Source organism: Perca flavescens, chromosome 18 (assembly GCF_004354835.1).
Source record: "Perca flavescens isolate YP-PL-M2 chromosome 18, PFLA_1.0, whole genome shotgun sequence".
Taxonomy (NCBI): Eukaryota; Metazoa; Chordata; class Actinopteri; order Perciformes; family Percidae; genus Perca; species Perca flavescens.
Window position 1 is genome coordinate 21,007,425 of NC_041348.1, and position 21,113 is coordinate 21,028,537.

At 42.3% G+C, this 21,113-nt stretch overlaps 1 protein-coding gene across 4 annotated transcripts in view; it reads left to right on the forward strand.

Annotated features, from left to right (window-relative positions):
- LOC114573729 (beta/gamma crystallin domain-containing protein 1) overlaps positions 1 to 21,113 on the forward strand; it is a 34,712-nt gene that overhangs the window by 12,757 nt on the left and 842 nt on the right. For all 4 annotated transcript variants that reach the window (XM_028606048.1, XM_028606047.1, XM_028606050.1 and 1 more), the window contains 13 exons: positions 1,423 to 1,549; positions 2,815 to 2,850; positions 3,522 to 3,679; positions 3,856 to 3,979; positions 5,059 to 5,204; positions 6,449 to 6,575; positions 8,045 to 8,074; positions 8,204 to 8,316; positions 15,915 to 16,047; positions 16,763 to 16,902; positions 18,763 to 18,886; positions 19,502 to 19,660; positions 20,365 to 20,527. In XM_028606048.1, coding sequence (XP_028461849.1) covers positions 1,423 to 1,549; positions 2,815 to 2,850; positions 3,522 to 3,679; positions 3,856 to 3,979; positions 5,059 to 5,204; positions 6,449 to 6,575; positions 8,045 to 8,074; positions 8,204 to 8,316; positions 15,915 to 16,047; positions 16,763 to 16,902; positions 18,763 to 18,886; positions 19,502 to 19,660; positions 20,365 to 20,527 — 1,580 coding nt within the window. The remainder of the gene's footprint in view (positions 1 to 1,422; positions 1,550 to 2,814; positions 2,851 to 3,521; positions 3,680 to 3,855; positions 3,980 to 5,058; positions 5,205 to 6,448; positions 6,576 to 8,044; positions 8,075 to 8,203; positions 8,317 to 15,914; positions 16,048 to 16,762; positions 16,903 to 18,762; positions 18,887 to 19,501; positions 19,661 to 20,364; positions 20,528 to 21,113) is intronic.

Genomic DNA, 21,113 nt, shown 5'->3' on the forward strand with positions numbered 1-21,113 from the left:
TTGAACAGGCTGACAAAATCAAATCATTAGCAAGACACATGGTCTACTTATTGTGATTAATTATAGGTAGTTATCTGGAGATTAGATTTTATTTGAAAGCAATACATTTAGGCGCTAAAGAACGAAGAACTAGTGTCATTGCTTTGAGTAGCTAATGAGAAACCCCCATGCTCTGCAATGAGTTTTCTATTGCTAATGACTGGAAGACCCAGCAGAAGAGTAGACTTTGGACATCTTGCCTGCTGTGCTTAACATAAAGCCTAAAGTATTTTTAATGGGATGTTTCCGGTGTTTGGCTTTGCGAGATAATAATTATGGCTACGTTCCTTTCTGTCTTTGGTTTGACTCTCACTTGTTTGCCTCTTCAGGAATGTCTTCCTGCTGTTGCATGTTAGAAAATAGGGAAAGTGTGGGCACAGCAGAGTGGAGAGGTGGAGATTTATGCAGAGAAACAGACAAAGGTGTGGAGAGAATTTGGCAAATGAGTGAATGTTTTTTTCAAGTTTGAGGTTTCAGCATTCAGGACATTTTGTGCCCTGCCCCTGAGGAAGTTAATGATGGTAGAAGTTATAGCTATTTTTGTAGTTTTACCTTGGCACCTTTGGTAGAAACCTGACATTTTGGAGATTGTTCCAGTATTTCTAGACAACTCGAGCTGTCAAATGCCAGCTCATCTTTGCTCAGCTACAAATAATGATGCTTCAGCAGCTCCCCCGATGGCGTTTGCTCTGTGACAAGTGGGGCAACTGTTCAGCAGATGTAGTTTTGTGTTTAGCAAATTCACTGTAACATGCACCTAGCTCAGTTGTGTTCACTGATTTAACTGACTTTTTGGCTCCAGTTATCATATATCTTTCTGCACCATACGTTGGGCATCAGTTCTTGGTATCGCTTCCTGTCTGATACTGACTGAATAAGCTGGGTTAATTTTTTCTGCCAGAGGCTGACATGTGGTGATTGATATGAGGCATGGTGTTGCACTACATAATGGATCGAAATGCCAGAGGTACAGTAGGGGCACAGTTCAGACAAAGGCTGTCCACGCTAAAAATGAATTGTAAAAGAAAATGCGTTGAACTGAAGCATGCCATTCAAAGATATTGTATTCTAAATTAACTAGCTTTTGTTGTCTGCTGTAGTTGGATGACTCATGTCTGACATAAATACAAAATACCTCATTAGAACACTGCCCTGACCTATTAATACTTAATGTACTGAGCAAAATTACCAAACATACCTGCTGATTTCTATGTGGAAAAACTAGAAGTATCTGTGAGTTTGTTCTTTTTTATGACAATTCATTTAAAAGCAACAAGTCATGCAAGGTCATGACTCACATTTCTTTGAAAACCACCAAGAGGCATAATATGGAGGGACTTTTTTTTAATTAACAAGCAATGTGGGTGTCCCTCTTTCCTTCAGGTGGCTGGTGTTCAGTGACCCGGGGTTCCAAGGCATGATAGCTGTGCTGGAGACAGGAGAGTACCCTTTTCCTGAGACCTGGGGCTTCCCATCACCATTTGTTGGATCTCTTAGACCACTTAAAATGGTTGGTATTTCTGTGCAACATCGAATGTACACTGCAGAGGATAGTTGAAGAATGAGATATGTTAATTTGCTACTTCTAGCCACACTAGTTGCGTGGTTCTGTACATTTTGTACTTTACATTGGTACTCAGATTTTCCATATAGTGCCACCAGCAGGTCAAAAGAGTCACTTATCCTGGGAAATATAATATTAATTAATATTATTATTATTATTATTATTAGAAATATCTTAACATTTACCAGATTGAGAGAAAATTTGGTTCATAGTGTCCAGAGGATACATCTTAAAATCCTGACATTTCCTCTATTACCACCGTGAGGTTCACATTTGTGGCTTCAATGAAATGTCTTAACAGCTGTATACAGATTGCCATATTTGGTCACAAATTCATGTAATTACCTTGGAAGTCCCTTGACTTCTTATGTTGTGCCATCATCAGGTCAAGATTTTAATTAGTGGGCGCCTGGGTAGCTCACCTGGTAGAGCCCATATGTAGAGGTTTACTCCTCGACGCAGCGGCCGCGGGTTTGACTCCGACCTGAGGCCTTTTGCTGCATGTCATTCCCCCTCTCTCCCTCCCCCTTCATCTCTTCAGCTGTCCTATGAAAATGAAGGCCTAAAATGCCCAAAAAATATCTTAAAAAAAAAGAAGAAGAAAATAGTATGTAGTAATTTGGTTTATGACCAAAATACGTGCACAACTAATGAAATTCCAGCCTCAGCTGTACTTTGTGTTTTGTGCTCAATAACACATGCTAACTCCCGATCCTAAGATGAACACCTTAAACAGTTTTTATGTGTAGCAGGTATAAAGTTAGCAGTTATAATTGCCATGACTTTAGACTCTTATTCTTGTTTCCATTCAACTCTTCCTTTTCCATATTCTGTCAGTGACTTTATGCTTGCTAAGACACAGTATAATTAATATGATACAATTAGCTTTCATGATTTTCCTGATTCTATAATTCACTATTGTGACTTTGTAATGACAGTTTCCTTTATGTGATTAGCCTCTCTCTTGCATTGTAAATAGGCAGTCAATGTAAGAACTAGCAGTAATTAGTTATCCACTGGAACAAAAGATCATGTCAGCATGTTTAGTGTATTCTATTTATTTTCTTTGCTCCCTATCACTGTTTAACAGAATTAACATAATTTCCATAAAAATAGAACCATTTGCGTAGTAGCTGACTGACTCGCTTTTTTTACAATGTACATTTAATTAGAGAAGATAATGCTTAGTAATAATGATGTCTCTGTTCCAGGGTGGTTTCAAAGTGGAAAATCCCAATGAAGTGAAGGTAGGATTGACATACCAGTCTACATTTTACTTAACTTGCACATGCTTAATGTTAATATCATATTATTTTAAATCTGCAAATTATAAAGTAACCAAATGATTAACTCTTACTATTTTATAAAAGGCATTGTGCATTGCATCCTTGGCAAATTTTTCTGTCAAGTGTTGTTTTCATCTTACTTCAAGACAAAAATAGATGCAACATCAAAGAATTCCCAGTGTAATCACAGCGTTTTATGGCAACAGACATTTTCAGACCTCAGAATAAAAGATTTAAAGCCCTTTTTTTAAGTTTTAACGTTTTGAATTCTCAATCAACAATTAGTGAAAATCACTCTAGTGGAAACATTCCTAATGTGCTCACAAAAGTTCAATAGACGAAGTATGCAAGGATGAGTTTTTCACCTCAGTAAGAAATTCATTAACATTACTCAAACTTACTGTGTATATTTAGAAAGAAGTGTTAACCTTGTTTATTCTTTAGTTAACCTGCTATCTTGGATCAAGTGTCATTCAATGAATAAAAAGTGCATTGGAACAAAAATACAGAGAGAACAAAGACTCAAAAAAGGTAGATAGTAACAAGGACAGAGCTGAATTGAATAGCAGTTTGTCTACTCAACCAAATGATGAGTGATGTTTGATGTAAGCCTTGTCCTTTCTCTATTACAGGCTGTGGTGTATGAGAAGCCTGGCTTTGAGGGCTCTTGTTTGGAAATTGACAGTGACATTTTCAGCTTTTGTGAAAGTGACGCCGTTGCTGCAGATGGAGCAAACTTTGACTCAACAAAACTGAACTCTGTGGGTTCTTTAAAGATCATCGGAGGACTGTGAGTCTTACAGTTAATTATCTGTGCTTACGCAGGATCAAGTTAAGTTGTAATCTTGACTTGGAGAAAAGTTTATTCAGGATTAGCTTTGCTGCCAGATTTGAGGTTAAGTAATGCAGTCCTGATTCATAAATACAGCTCTAACCAACAACACGGCTGCACTTCTTTCCTTGCAGTTGGGTGGGCTACAGCGAGCCTGGGTTTGAGGGCCAGCAGCACATCCTGGAGGAAGGAGAGTACCTGGACTGCAGTGACTGGGGAGGCTCAGAGCAGCTCCTGTCACTGCGACCAATACTGGCTGTGAGTACCATGCTGGGCTACACCTTTGTGTGACCAAAGTAAGCTCAAAATACACCAGTATGTGACGAGAAATAGCTGTGGTGTAATGTTTAAATTATGGTTCGACTCCCATGGGTTTGTGAAGGTTAGAATTAGTCATCAAAAATGGAAAGTATTCTGTGTTGCTCCTATAAAAGTTTATTCTTGTCAGAATGGAAAATCCATGTAAAAGCAGCAAAATTCAGGCCAAAACTTTCTACATAAACTCACACTTTTGACTGTGTACATAGTTAGCAAGCCAGCAGACCTTATTTACTGTAAATACCAGAGAAAACTCTGAGGTTTTCTAATTGATTCATAAAAATGGAGTTGAATAAAAGTAAAAAAAAAAATGTACAAAGGCATTAAAGTTGTTTTTTGAAGCTGTGATTTTGAAGGGAATAAACCTCACATTATTAGCAGTGGGCACTGCTGACTTTTGGAAAAGCCCAGTCATTCATAAACCAATCAATATCAGCTTAATTTTTGGGGTAAATAGATTTACTAGCCCAACCTGTGGTTCTCAAACTGTGGCACAGGACCCTCTGACAGTGCACTGAGCCATTACAGAGGATGGCACACACATCTAAGTTGAAAAATTTAAAATTAAGTTTAAATAATAAATTGAGTTCAATTAATCAAATTCATGTGGGCCAAACAAAGAAACAAGTTATTTTACACTTGCGAAAGTATCCAGGTTATTAAGATTTATTCAGACAGTAAAAAAGGGTTCGCTTTCAGAGTGGCGGATTTGACTTTTTTTATATTGGAAAACTCTGGTAGTTTGTGCAACATTTACCTTGAAATGTGGGTGAAAGGAAACATGCAGCTCATTGTTTTGATAATAGTATATATAATGTTCAACTTGACTTGTTTTGTTATGGTAATGGTTGATCAAAATGGAATTGGTTTATAGTGGAATACTGGGCATGACGCTTCCAAAGGGGGGATGACTAAAAGAAGGTTGAGAGCCACTACCATAAAGTATGTTGAGTTTGACTTTGCTCATTTGTGATGTATCTTGGTGTGATGCTCATCCTATGCTTTAAATCTCTCTGCAGGATTTCATGTCTTCGCACCTCAAAATGTTCAGCGACATACAATTCGGTGAGCTGGGCGTCAACATTGACCTCACAGTGCCCGTGATTAACATGGATGACACAGGCTATGGCATGAAGACGCAGTCAATTGATGTCATGGGAGGCGTGTAAGTGACAAACATTATACTTACATGGGTATATGTAAATAAATATATGTAACCTTCACTGCAGTGTGAGCAGTAATGGAGATAATGGATAGTTCTCCTGCTAAAGAGAATCATTCTCGAATTCCTGAGCTGTCTTTCCATTGCTAGATGTAAGGTATGTTTCTACAGAGGACAACTAACAGAACAGTGCATGCATTCCTACAGTATGCTTCAACCTGATTATTACTTCAGGCTACATTCCCACTGAGGTCTTGTGCGGTTTATTGCCGTTGTTCAGAAAGGTAACGGTGCCGCGCCCATGCTGACAGGTCGAGACAGATAAGCTAGTTCATTATAATGTTCAATCTGCCACACCTCATTTCCTGTCAGTAAGTTGGTTTTGGAGCATGCTGTCTCACACCCTTTCGCATTGGGAACGAATGTGAAATTAGTGCTGGGTGTGGAGGAGTTTCTAGAACCCTGAATACTGTTAAGAAAGAATGTCATTTATATTTAGATGGTGTTTTGTCTCATCGTCTGTAACATTACATATGAAAGTAGAAGTTCCAAGTAGTGGCTATTTTCCCTATTTCCGTTTCTTTGTGCTTTGATCAGCTGAAAAAAATGCAGAAGTAAATAAAACCAGAAGCAAATCAAAAAGAATAATTACTCAGATTAGACTAATGAAATGCAAAGCATGCTGATCATTGCTACCCATGGGAGAGGCTAACAAAATGGTAAATTATGTGGAGTAGAACATTTCGTCCTTCTTTAGGAGGCAGGACTCTCGCAACATGGAGGGGTTATTCATGCTGTGCTGCTAGCCTGTCATTAGATTGCACAGCCTCGCCCATGTCGTGCTGCCGTCCTTCTGAGCCTCTGATTGGCTCAGAGTGTTTTTGCATTGCTGAGAGACTTTTTTGTAGTGTGGCACACACAAGCCCACAAATGCAGACACACAGCGCCTGTCTGTCTTAGAAATACCCAAGGCATCCACAACAACACTAGCACAGCCACTCAAGACATGCCCAATTTGCCAAGAGAGTACATAACTGCTGAGATACTATCATGTGGGAGGCCATTATCAACTTGGACTCTGACCAAGAATTGTTGACACACATGCATGATAAATGACTGTGACAAATGTCACTTTGATTGTGTCACAGTGTGAATGTATTTGAATATATGAAACAGAGAAAACACAATTCTGAAATGTCTGTCTGAAATGGTAATTATGCTTCTCCTCCTTCTGTTTTCTCTCTCAGCTGGGTTGTGTTTGAGGAGCCGGGCTTTTGTGGTGAGTGCTACATCCTGGAGAAAGGCCTGTATGGAAGCCCAGAGGACTGGGGGGCGCTAAAGCCCAGAGTTGCCTCAGCAATGCCTGTCGTGCTGGTAAGAACAATGACTCAGACAAAAGTTATAAAAACCTGCTGTTTTGCTCTAGCTATCAGACAGATTGTCTTGAACCTGTGATATTTTATGTTCAATCAGTGCAGCATCCAACATTTGAGCTGCACAATTAGCTTCAGATAATCACAATAATTGTCATTTTACCATTCTATGATTCATAATAGGGCTGGGCGATATATCGATATTATATCGATATCGTGATATGAGACTAGATATCGTCTTAGATTTTGGATATCGTAATATCGTGATATGACATAAGTGTCTTTTCCTGGTTTTAAAGGCTGCATTACAGTGAAGGGATGTACTTTTCTGAACTTACCAGACTGTTCTAGCTGTTTTATTATTAATGATTATTTATCTAAAATATAAGTGTGAAGATATTTTGCGAGAGCACCAACTGTCAACTCAAGAATATATTGCCGCAATATCGATATTGAGGTATTTGGTCAAGAATATCATAATATCTGATTTTCTCTATATCGCCCAGCCCTATATTAGAAAATATGGGACGTAGAAATAAGCGCTGAAAATGTGTAGAAGAAAAATTTAACAATTTAAAACGTTGAAAAAAACTAAAACAAACCTTATGGAGCTTTGATTTCAAAAAGGGTACTCCTGTTGTTATACAGTATTTATTTTCACATTTTATTATTTGAACAGCTGAGCATTGAACCAGGTGAAGAAACCTGTTTATTATTTATTCATTTGATTTTGCAACTGTTCACAGAAATAGCGGGTTTCTATGAAACTACATGTGACATGTCATATTTGGCTTTGACTTTGACTGAACATTTGCTCTCACTTTGCGGAAAAAATATCGGGATATATATCGTAAATCGATATTCAGCCAAAATATATCGGGATATGACTTTTGGTCCATATCGCCCAGCCCTAATTCATAATTGTGCAATTTTGCAATATCAAAGTGTTTGCCTTTATTCTCACTTCCCCTGATAGTCCCAGTTTGGTTAACCAAGTGCTTCCATTGCATGTGACCAGTCACAACGCTCATGCTTGTGACCAAATCAAAATTTAACATGGACAGCAGGAATCTCTGGGGGGACAGACAGACCTTTATACATTAGATAATCTTTGCGAGAATGAGTCACAGGCAAAGGAAGAGTACATGTATCCGTGCGGAGAATCATAAGACTTAAAGTGAAAACATCTTAAATCACAAAGGTGAGTCATCATGAGGCCACTTGGATTTCAAATCAGATGATGACAAACAGACTCTAGATTCCATGCAAGGTCTACTGCAGTGTTGCAGCTACATTTGAGTTAAGTGGCTAAATGCAGTAAAATAAAATCCTGTCTTAAAAGACCAATAATACAGTTCATAAATTATCTTAAATTATAAAGCAAAGAAATAATGGTCATTTTTGTCATTGTTTTATAGTAATATGTAATAATGCCATTTTCTGATTACTTTCTTTTGTGTGTGGTTTCAGGATGATTTTGAGAACACAGTCAAGTTTAAGGTAGGCGATTGACAAGGATGAAAGAACACATCTATTCTTGCTGAGATAGTGTCCGTCGTATCTGATGAAGTGTGTGAGAGACTCAGAGTTCAATGTTTCAGGCCTATTGTCTTGCTGTGTGTTCCCCAGGTGCAGCTTTTCTCTGAACCAGGTTTTCAAGGCTCTGTCCTCCCTCTGGAGGACAGTGTGGCCTCCCTGCAGGATGGTGTTTCTGTGGCCTCGTGCAAGGTTCTGGCTGGAAGGTTAGTAATATTGCACACTATGGACAAAATATTGCTGCGGTTGATGTGAGTGATGATAGATGTTGAATTATTGATGCTTGAAAGACCGCACCATTCTGCAAGAGCAGATTTTAGGAATAGCCCCGGTTGGATTTCCCAAAAGTAATTTGATAAAATTGTAGCTGCATGTTGCTCATATTACAAAAGAATCTCTGGAACTCAGGATCTGCTACAGGCTGTCACTGCTCCACTTACTTAGAAAATGTCCCATATGGCAGCAGTTAGTCATTCACTGTGCATCTTATATTTTTGATGATGTGGTATATTCATTTGATATATTGCTAAGTTCTGTGCATATGTTAACACAGTATGCTGTTCAACCTCAAACATAGGACCTAACATAGTATAGATAGATAGATGGATGGATGGATAGATAGATAGATAGATAGATAGATAGATAGATAGATAGATAGATAGATAGATAGATAGATGGATGGATGTGTGGGCGAGGATGGGATGAAGGCCAGCTGCTCCGTTGGGAGCAAATAAAAACATTAAATGCGTGTTGTTTCATACAACACTCGCGGACTGCGAGTAGGACAAACTGCTACTGATAGATCAAGGCGTCTGGTTGTGGACACATTGCTGGATGAATGTGATATTCTATGCCTGCAAGAAACCTGGCTGGCAAAACAAGATTTAGATAAGTTGAACACTATACACATGAACTTCCATGGGGCTGGAGAGTCCACTACCGACCTCAGTATGAGGCTGGCTCGAGGTAGGATAGCTGGTGGTGTAGCCATACTGTGGAACATCAAATATGACTCAATGGTGAAGGTGGTGCGTCTAAATGTTGACTGGGCAGTTGGACTAGAATGTAATTGTAATGAAAAGAAATGTATTATTTTAAATATTTATACACCGTATGAATCATATGAGCATGAGGATGAATTTCTGAACAGGTTAGCTTTTATTCATTCATTCATAGAGGATAACAGCTCATCCTGTGTCTATGTTATGGGTGATTTTAATGCTGACATGTCTGATAGCAAATCCTTATTTGCAGCACACCTGCAGAAGTTTTGTAATGAGTCTAAATTAATTTTATCAAGTAAAGCTCAGTTGCCTGACACAAGTTTTACCTACGTTAGTGAAGCGTGGCACACAACATCTTGGCTGGACCATATTGTGACCACAGTTGATGCGCATGCCTCACTGAGTAATGTAGAGATTTGTTATGAACTTGCTACCTCTGATCACATACCTATTGCTGCACTGATAGATGTTGAGAATGTTCCTTTGCTGTCCAGAAATAAACTGGACTGGTCAAAACTGAGCAAAGAGGTGGTGGCTGGATATTCACTGCAAACGGAAAGTCTCTTAAATAATATTGCCCTGCCTCATGAGGCCCTAATGTGTTCAGATATGAATTGTAAGGATGTGCAACATGCTGAAAAACTTTGTGCCATGTATGATGTTATTGTGAAATGTCTTAATGCTTCTAGTGAACCCTTTTGTAAAGGTAAATGTAAGGTACTTAACATCAGACCTGGGTGCAATGAGTTTGTGGCTGAGCAGTATGCTGAGGCAAGAGAGGCCTTTAGACTCTGGTCAGAGGCAGGTAGGCCTAGAAATGGGGTATTGTTGGATAGGAAAAAATTGACAAATGCTAAAGTTAAGTATGCACTCCGTTTTATTAAGAAAAATGAAAACACGATGAGCGCAGACTCGTTAGCTAGAAAGCTACAGAATAATAACCTTGATGACTTTTGGAAGGAGGTTAAAGTAATGAATAATAATAAAACAACCTTACCGGTTGATATTGAAGGGGTTGGTGGCCCAGAAAAAATAGCTGAGCTTTGGCGTAAGCACTACAGTGACCTTTTTAATTGTCTTAAAAGTAATTCAGTTAAAATCAATCATGAACATATTGATTTCTCAGCAGATATGATTGTTAGGGCATTAGACATTTATGATGCTATTCATATGTTGGATAACAATAAAGCCTGCGGTATGGATTGTATTACTGCAGAACATCTAAAATATGCCAGCCATAAGCTCTGCCCTCTGCTTTCCATGTGCTTTAATGTAGAGATTGCCCGATACCACTTTTTTGCTTCCCGATACCGATTCCGATACCTGAACTTGCGTATCAGCCGATACCGAGTACCGATCCGATACCAGAGTGTCATATATTTCATTATGTTTTAACAACTGTATACTACTATCCCTGTATGGATGTGATATGATTTCTATCTTTGTTGTCGGTCTGGCTCAGGTTAAACTCTTTGTGAAACATGAACAAACACAAACAATGAATGCCCCAGAACTTTCTTTTATTCTCCAGTTTGACAGTCAGTCAACGGAAAAAGAACATAAATAAACTACTTTAATGTAGATTTTCTTTAGGGCTTTATTACGTGGTATCGGATCGGTGCATAAACTCCAGTACTTCCCGATACCGATACCAGCGTTTTAGGCAGTATCTGAGCCGATACCGATACTGGTATCGGTATCGGAACATCCATCCCATCCATCCATCTTCGTCCGCTTATCCGGTGTCGGGTCGCGGGGGGAGCAGCTCCAGCAGGGGACCCCAAACTTCCCTTTCCCGAGCAACATTAACCAGCTCCGACTGGGGATCGGCGTTCCCAGGCCAGGTTGGAGATATAATCCCTCCACCTAGTCCTGGGTCTTCCCCGAGGCCTCCTCCCAGCTGGACGTGCCTGGAACACCTCCCTAGGGAGGCGCCCAGGGGGCATCCTTACCAGATGCCCGAACCACCTCAACTGGCTCCTTTCGACGCAAAGGAGCAGCGGCTCTACTCCGAGCTCCTCACGGATGAGTGAGCTTCTCACCCCTATCTCTAAGGGAGACGCCAGCCACCCTCCTGAGGAAACCCATTTCAGCCGCTTGTACCCTGGATCTCGTTCTTTCGGTCATGACCCAGCCTTCATGACCATAGGTGAGGGTAGGAACGAAAACTGACCCGGTAGATCGAGAGCTTTGCCTTCTGGCTAAGCTCTCTTTTCGTCACAGCGGTGCGATAGATTGAATGCAATACCGCACCCGCTGCGCCCGATTCTCCGACCAATCTCCCGCTCCATTGTCCCTCACTCGCGAACACAACCCCAAGGTACTTGAACTCCTTCACTTGGGGTAAGGACTCATTCCCTACCTGGAGAAGGCATTCCATCGGTTTCCTGCTGAGAACCATGGCCTCAGATTTAGAGGTGCTGATCCTCATCCCAACCGCTTCACACTCGGTTGCGAACCGATCCAGTGAGTGCTGAAGGTCGCAGGCCGATGATGCCATCAGGACCACATCATCTGCAAAGAGCAGCGATGAGATCCCCAGCCCACCAAACTGCAACCCCTCCCCACCCGACTACGCCTCGATATCCTGTCCATAAATACTACAAACAGGATTGGTGACAAAGCGCAGCCCTGGCGGAGGCCAACCCTCACCTGAAACGAGTCCGACTTACTACCGAGAACCCGGACACAGCTCTCGCTTTGGTTGTACAGAGATTGGATGGCCCTGAGAAGAGACCCCCTCACCCCATACTCCCGCAGCACCTCCCACAGTATCTCCCGGGGACCCGGTCGCCACGCCTTCTCCAAATCCACAAAACACATGTAGACCCGGTTGGGCATACTCCCAGGCTCCCTCCAGGATCCTTGCGAGTGAAGAGCTGGTCCGTTGTTCCACGACCAGGACGGAATCCGCATTGTTCCTCCTCAACCCGAGGTTCGACTATTGGCGAACCCTCCTTTCCAGCACCTTGGAGTAGACTTTACCAGGGAGGCTGAGAAGTGTGATACCCCTATAATTGGCACACACCCTCTGGTCCCCCTTTTTAAAAAGGGGAACCACCACCCCAGTCTGCCACTCCTTTGGCACCGTCCCAGACTTCCACGCAATGTTGAAAAGGCGTGTCAACCAGGACAGCCCCTCCACACCCAGAGCCTTGAGCATTTCTGGACGGATCTCATCAATCCCCGGGGCTTTGCCACTGTGTAGTTGTTTGACTACATCAGTGACTTCCGCCTGGGAAATCAACGACAATCCCCCATTATCCTCCAGCTCTGCCTCTAACATAGAGGGCGTATTAGTCGGATTCAGGAGTTCCTCAAAGTGCTCCTTCCACCGCCCTATTACCTCCTCAGTTGAGGTCAACAGTGTCCCATCCTTACTGTACACAGCTTGGATGGTTCCCCCTTCCCCTCCTGAGGTGGCGAACAGTTTTCCAGAAGCACTTTGGTGCCGACCGAAAGTCCTTCTCCATGTCTTCTCCAAACTTCTCCCACACCCGCTGCTTTGCCTCTTTCACGGCAGAGGCTGCAGCCCTTCGGCCCCTTCGGTACCCTGCAACTGCCTCCGAGTCCTCCGGGATAACATATCCCGGAAAGACTCCTTCTTCAGTCGGACGGCTTCCCTGACCACCGTTGTCCACCACGGTGTTCGTGGGTTACCGCCCCTTGAGGCACCTAAGACCCTAAGACCACAGCTCCTCGCTGCAGCTTCAGCAATGGAAACTTTGAACATTGTCCACTCGGGTTCAATGCCCCCAGCCTCCACAGGGATGCGAAAAGCTCCGCCCGGAGGTGTGAGTTGAAAGTCTGTTGGACAGGGGCCTCCTCCAGACGTTCCCAATTTACCCGCACTACACGTTTGGGCTTACCAGGTCTGTCCAGAGTCTTCCCCACCCTCTGACCCAACTCACCACCAGATGGTGATCGGTTGACAGCTCTGCCCCTCTCTTCACCCGAGTGTCCAAAACATACGGCCTCAGATCAGATGAAACGATTATGAAATCGATCATTGACCTTGGCCTAGGGTGCTCTGGTACCAGGTACACTTATGAGCATCCCTATGTTCGAACATGGTGTTCGTTATAGACAATCCATGACTTGCACAGAAGTCCAACAACAAACAACCACTCTGGTTTAGATCAGGGAGGCCGTTCCTCCCAATCACGCCTCCAGGTGTCTCCATCATTGCCCACGTGTGCGTTGAAGTCCCCCAGCAGAACAATGGAGTCCCCCACTGGAGCCCCATGCAGGACTCCAGTCAAGGTCTCAAGAAGGCCGAATACTCCGAACTCCTGTTTGGTGCATATGCACAAACAACAGTCAGAGTTTTCCCCCACAACCCGCAGGCGTGGGAGGCGACCCTCTCGTCCCACGGGGTAAACTCCAACACAGCGGCGCTCAGCCGGGGCTTGTGAGTATCCCCACACCCGCCCGGCGCCTCACACCCTGGGCAACTCCGGAGAAGAAAAGAGTCCAACCCCTATCCAGGAGTATGGTTCCAGAACCAAGACTGTGCGTGAGGTAAGCCCCACCAGATCTAACCGGTAGCGCTCCACCTCCCGCACCAGTTCCGGCTCCTTCCCCACAGAGAGGTGACGTTCCACGTCCCCAGAGCCAGCGTCTGCTGCCCGGGTCTGGTCCGTCGAGGCCCCTGACCTTCACTGCCACCCATGTGGCATCGCACCCGACCCCAACGGTTCCTCCCACAGGTGGTGGGCCCATGGGATGGAGAGGGAGTTGCCACGTAGCTTGTTCGGGCTGTGCCCGGCGGGCTCCCGTGGCAACCCGGCCACCAGGCGCTCGCCGACGAGCCCACCGTCTGGGCCTGGCTCCAGGCGGGGCCCCGGGCTTCCTCCGGGCAGGGTCACTCCATCTCTGCTTAGCTTTTTCATTGGGGTTTTTGAACCATTCTTTGTCTGGCCCCTCACCTGAGACCACTTTGCCTTGGGAGACCCTACCAGGAGCACAAAGCTCCAGACAACACAGCCCTCAGGTTCACAGAGACACACAAACCTCTCCACCACGATAAGGTGATGGTTCACGGAGAGGGGTATCGGAACATCTCTACTTTAATGGTTGTCTGGTTCATGGTGTTCTGCCAAATGCTATAATGTCTGTAATGTTAGTACCTGTGCTTAAAGACAAGGTTGGTAAGGTCAATAGTATTGACAATTATCGATTGCTAGATAGAGGTGCCCCTATGATAGTTAGAAGTGATGAGGACAGGAAATCAATTTTTCCGACCTTTTATTTGTCAGGTAGTCCTCTTACTGTGTGTGAGGAAATTAAATATTTAGGTCATGTCATATCTGATGACTGGACAGATGACAAAGACCTTTACCGACAGCGCTGTACTCTCAAGCTAACATGCTTATAAGGAAGTTTTCCATATGCTCTGATTCTGTGAAGTGTTCTTTGTTTAGAACTTACATCACACCGCTATACACTGCTCAATTGTGGTCTAACTATAAGAAAAAAAGTATGAAGAGGCTTAAGGTAGCATACAATGATGCAATGAGGCTGCTGCTCCGTGTCCCTAGGTGGCATAGTGCCAGTCATTTGTTTGTGTCCACTAGAGTGCCAACCTGTGAGGCACTCTTAAGACAGCTGATGTTTAGTTTCATGTGTCGACTGGACAAGTCAGAGAACCACATAATTGAAGCTTTAGTCAGCCCTGTGAAAAGCTGATATAGATACACTTCCAGGTTAAGACAGCATTGGTGCAATAGCCTGTATATCCTATGGGTTGATGTGTAGTTGTTGTGTATTTTTGTATCTCTTTTATGTTTTTATGCTGTATTGTGTGTTTGTATGGACCTGGGTCTGCAATAAAGTTTTATAGATAGATAGATAGATAGATAGATAGATAGATAGATAGATAGATAGATAGATATTGATCCCAAAAATGGGAAATTAAAGTGTTACAGCAGCAAAATATCAGCCACACAGCACAGAATATACCTGAATTACTAGGATACAATATACATGAAATAATAATAGATAGAATACAAGAACAAATATTTAAAATATATACAAGTTGGGAATACAAAATGTACAACTGCTTAACTAGTAATGATAAAGATAAACCTATTGTGCAAGTTGCACGCAGATGTGATGTCTAAGAGTCTTATCTAGCACCCAGTGATGAGGTGTTAAAAAGTTTTATTGCCTGTGGTAGGAATGATTTCTTGTAGCGGTCCATGCGACAACGAAGCTGTTGGAGCCTCTTGGAGAAGGTGCTCCTATGTTGGACCAGTGGGGGGGGGGGTGGTCGGGGTTATCTGTGATAGATAACCATTTGTTCAGTGACCTCCCCTCCACCACAGCTTAAAATGCAACTAATTCCGGAGCCAGCCTTCCTGATCAGTTTTTTCAGTTTGTATTTGTGTCGCTGGCTCCGATGCTGCTGCCCCAGCAGATGGCGGAGGAGAACAGAGCGCTGGCCACAACAGACTGGTAGAACATCTCCAACATTATGCTGTGCACGTTGAAGGATCTCAGTTTCCTCAGAAAATAGAGTCTGCTCATCCTCTTCTTGTAAACAGCAGTGCTGTTGATTTTCCAGTTCAGCCTGTTGTCGATGTTGACAACCAGAACATTGAAACTTGCTGTGCCAGCATGTAATTAAAAATGTGGCACCTACATTATGCAAATAATTTTAAATGTTGATCATATTTCTTCATTAATCTAGAACACGAGTCTCGTCTTTGCTCCTTGTGTATTTGTGTGTTTGTGTGTGTGTGTGTGTGTGTGTGTGTGTGTGTGTGTGTGTGTGTGTGCGTGCGTGTGTGTGATTTCAGCTGGCTGGCATTTGAGGGCCAGGACTTCACTGGAAGGATGTATGTGTTAGAAGTGGGGAGCTACCCAGACCTGAGAGCAATGGGATGTGTTAATGCGAGCTGCTCCATCCTGTCACTACAGACTGTTGGCTTTGTAAGTTTATTTTCTGTTTTAACTATTTTAACACTTTTAAAGCCCAGTCTCTCTTAGAGGTTGGTCCATCACAATTTTTGGTCATTAGACCCTTGAATTTGGACATTAACTTTTTTTAAAGATGTATTACAATGTTGGACTGCCAGACTGATTTAAAGGTAGGGAAACCTAACCCTATAACATTTTTGGACTTATAGACAGTTCGAAACGGATCAAAATTGATTCAGTAGAACCACATATATATTTTTTGTTCCCTACATTCTTCTTCCTTGTTAAAACCTGGCGCCTATATTACCCACATTGCAACACAACTGACTGTACTTTTATGGAATGGCGTTCTTTGAATAAAGAGACAATTTTTGGTCGATAAAAGTCTAATTTATTGATACATGTTAATATTAATAAAACTTTATTTAGTGTTGTAACCGACAACTCTTTCCAGGCAAGTAGCCTCTCTAATTTTAGACAATGCAAGGTAAATCATAAAAAGTAAAAGTTAAAATAAGTCACTGATGCTGATCTACAACATGAGTGTCCATTTAGAAAACAACCCAGCTGTTACAGATGGAAACAAATGGCATGAAGCACAAAAGTGTGAGTGCAGTCCGTTTCCATGGGAACTCAAAATAACTTCAACCTGACATAACCTGCAACTCTCCGCCCACCCCATTCCTTAATACACTATCTCTCTCTCTCTTTCCCTCATGCTCGGCAGGAGTTTTCACTGCCATCCATCACTCTGTTTGAGCGGTGTGGTCTGTGGGGGAAGAGGGTGGTTCTGACAGATGGATCAGTCAACCTCCAGCTGGCTGGAGGCTGCACCAGAGTCCAGTCTGTGCTGGTGGAAGGAGGCATGTGAGTACATTACATCTGCTCTGTGGTAACTTGCTCTGTAGGAAAAGCAGCTACTCGGCTGTCACCAAGTTCTCCTCTTGGTGTGAGTTTGACAGGTTCATGCATAACTGTGTGTGTGTGTGTGTGTGTGTGTGTGTGTGTGTGTGTGTGTGTGTGTGTGTGTGTGTGTGTGTGTGTGTGTGTGTGTGTGTGTGTGTGTGTGTGTGTGTGTGTGTGTGTGTCTGTGTCTGTGTCTGTGCTGTAAAAACCATGGTCTCTGCTAGGAACATGTGAAAAAGAATAATATCCTTAATTTTACCCCCTATTGATTCTCCCTGATAAATCCCTGTTGTCTTTTAATCTCTTTTTAATTTCTTTCAAATTCCAAAGTTATCAACTGCCAAGTCGATGTGCCAAAACAAACTTATTTCTTTGTTTGTGGCAAACCACACCCATGTAGTGTGCCACTAATGACTCACAGTTAGGCGTTTTAAAGAGAGATTAATCTCAACAGACAAAGCAAGGTACTTAAACTTAAAGATAAAGGATTCAGAGATAATAAAAGAAGCAACGCTGAGGTTGTCTGTCTAAGCAAGTGTGTTATCCAGGTAGTGAAGCTGGCTTCCTGGACTTATTTTTTGTTTAAGACTGTATAGGCTGCAGTTTTGGCATGTATGCTCAGGCATGGTGTTTTATAGATTCAAATTAAATGGATGCTGAGTGCAGCGTCCGTAAATCTTTTGTATGACAGTACTGACAGATGGAGTAATGATGGAAACCTGCTGCTGATGTGTGAGATTCAGACTGGAGGTGTGAACCGATGCTGAGGAAATAAAGGGTTCACAGTGAGCCAGAGCTGTCTCTGCAGTGGCACATTCCCACTGCAGGAGAGACGGGCAATCAGCCAAACAACAGGGCCATTGAGAGTTAAAAGCAACATTTCATAGTGTCACAGAGAAATTGATGGTCGTGAAGTTGACACATTTTAGAAGATTACCTTTGGCACAGTGCTTCATGGAAGAGAGGTCTCGTAAACATAACTGCAAGTCAAAAGACTTTGTTTTAACTTCCTAACAGCATTGCGATACCAGTAGCCTGGGTTTATATAATGAGTATTTAGATGTATTTCTTTTTTTATTTTACCTTTATTTGATCAACATCTTTTCTACAGTTGAAATTTGCTTGTGCGCCTGGGTAGCTCACCTGGTAGAGCAGGTGCCCATATATAGAGGTTTACTCCTCGACACAGCGGCTACGGGTTCGACTCCGACCCGCGGCCTTTTGCTGCACGTTGTTCCCCCTCTCACCCTCCCCCTTCATGTCTTCATCTGTCCTATGAAAATAAAGGCCAAGAAGAGGAATGAAAGAAATTAACATGAAAGGCATTGTTCTCCTTGTCCATGCAGATTGTTAAAATGAAAAATAATACATGAATTTAAAAACCAAAATAGCCCAAATTCTATATATAGGAAACAGGACACTTTTAAACAGTATATATATTTGACTGAACTGAGAAAAGGTGAGTAGGAAGTAGTCCTGGTTTCATTCAAACCAGTCCCAATCGTCATTGGGGGGCTCTAAGCTCCGCACGGAGCCGCTGCAAAATAGTCGTGCGAGAAAAAACTCAGATTGGACAGATAGTCTAGCTAGCTGTCTCCATTTACCATGCAGAGCTCTGAGGAGCAGTTAACCATAGTCCTCACAGATCCACCAGAGTTTAAACATCCAACACAAAGAAAGCGGAAGGAAACTGAAAACAAATGCATCCGGCGGAATTTACTGCGGCATCGGAGCAATCCCGGAAGTGGAACGTCAAGTATATAGACTACTTTTTAGCTGATGTAAAACTTGACTGTGTTTTTGTCTTTTCTCTATCACCAGGTGGGTATTATATGAGGGAATCAACTATCGGGGTCCTCAGATTTTGCTAAAACCTGGGGAGGTGCCTGATTGGCGCAAGTTCAGCAGCTGGCAGAAAATTGGATCCCTCCGCCCTCTTTTACAGGTACATTCGGGCGCTACACAATGGGCAGATCTTTCACTTGTATGCATTAGAAAGTCTGTACACCACAATAGCGGAAGTATTATTACACTTCTAAATGTTTTGTACATGTACATCGGACCTACCGTGATCTACTTTCAGTTTGAACAGCTGTGTCAGGTTGTCTTGACTGGAAGGAACAAAAACAATTTAATTAATTTCCTGTTCAAACAGTACTCACTAAAAAAGGCAGCTGTCATTTGATGGATATGACTGAACATGCTACACAGTGCAAGCCTCAACAGCCTACTTATCGTAGCTAAATGTAACATTATTATAGTTAGGACCTTTGCAGCAGCTGGTAGTCATTATTGAGGCATAATCAAAATGTAATTATATGGTGGAGAACATAATTTCTTACTTTCAAAATTACTCACCTTGAATTTAGATTTTTGTCAGTTTGTGTGGAGCTGAATTTAGATGCATTTTAAAGCATGGTTTTCATTCTGTAAAGCTCAAACTTAGTTTAGAAAATGACACAAATAGATTTTGTACGTTAACATCTCTTTAAGAATTATGAACCCTGTTATTCACGGAGCTGAAGCACTGAGCGTTTGGTCATGTGTATTTTCTGAGTAGAAGCGAGTGCACTTCCGTTTAAGGAACAGACAAACGGGGCTCATGATGTCAGTGACCGGCGATTTGGATGATGTCAAACTGCTGCGGATCCAAGAAGCAGAAGAGACTGGTGAATTTGAGCAGATCTGGTTCTACCAGAATGGACATCTCCACTGCAAGGTACTGCTGCCGCCATCATTATACTACTACAAAGCCTGTGAACAGTGTTATGAATGAGCAAGCTTTGTTTAAAGCAGAGGTGATCAACAGGTACAAAAAGTGCTGCAGTCTCTAGACACACAAATTCATAAATCTAATCAGAATTTGTCAAACAAACGACTAATACTACAGACTCAAACTATAACAAAATAAATATTACTGAGGTTCAAACAAAAGGATACTCAACACTATTTTTAGGCACAAACCTCCCATATCATACTTAAAGGGATACGCCACCGTTTGTTGAAATAGGGCTTATCACGGTCTCCCCTAGCTGTAGATAGGTGGGCCAACGCATTTTTTTGTGCACGCATTGTTTTAGTCCGGTGCAACACCGGCAGCGCCACCACTAGTTAGCTTAGCGTAGTGAATGGAATCCTATGTTGCCGGTTAGCATGTTGTGCTGTGAGTAAAAAACAACCTAATTACTTGCACTGAGACAAGAAATGCGTTGGCCCACTTATCTACAGCTAGGGGAGACCTTGATAAGCCCTATTTCAACAAACGGTAGCATATCCCTTTAACACTGGTCTATTTATCGGTATAAAGTTTATACCCCACGATTAAATAATAGACTGTTAGATTAAATGTTAAACACTGGCCAATCCATACTAAAAAAAAAAAAAAAAAAAAAAAGTACTGAGCACCTCTCCCTGTGTTTCCAGCTGCTGGAGGAGTGCTGCCTGAGTCCCAGTGGTAGTGTAACGATAGCAGGAAGCCGCGTGGGTCTCACTCCAGAGCCCGACAACCAAATCCACCTGTGGAGCATCACCCCTGAGGGCTTTATCGCCTACACCCCCACCTCTGATCTGGTCCTGGACATCAAAGGTGAGTCATCCATATGTGATGACTCATGACATGTACCTTTTCAAGAAATCAATTTCTCTTTAATATTACAAAACACAGTAGTATAAATGATTTACATAGAAGACTTTGGATAGTTAGTACTATTAGCAGGAGCTGGGATGAGCTTGCCACCCAGGATCCAAATGTCCGAACGTTTTAATGATGACTGTGAAGTATTTCAAAGGTATAGGAACTTCAGTGTTAGTCAAACTTAAATACATGCATGTTCTGGTTAAAGATAATTCTAGCATTATTTTCAAAGAGTCTTTGTCCCGAGTTTGTTTTAAGTGCAAGATGCATTCATTTTCCTCATTCCATTCATTACTTAGAATCTATCTTCTGTACATTAGTTAATACATTTTTTTTGCCTTGATTACACTGTAAGAATAGTCACCCTGAATCTAACTTTCTGTTATTGGAGTTTTACTTAAACTGAAAACTGGGTATTTTAATGTCAGGGTTTTTGTTTGCATCACTGTCGATTAGTGACACCTTGTGGACTAAATCATGTTAGTGTACAAAGTACCATCCACTGCACTAAGATGCATAGTATTCTATACATTTATAC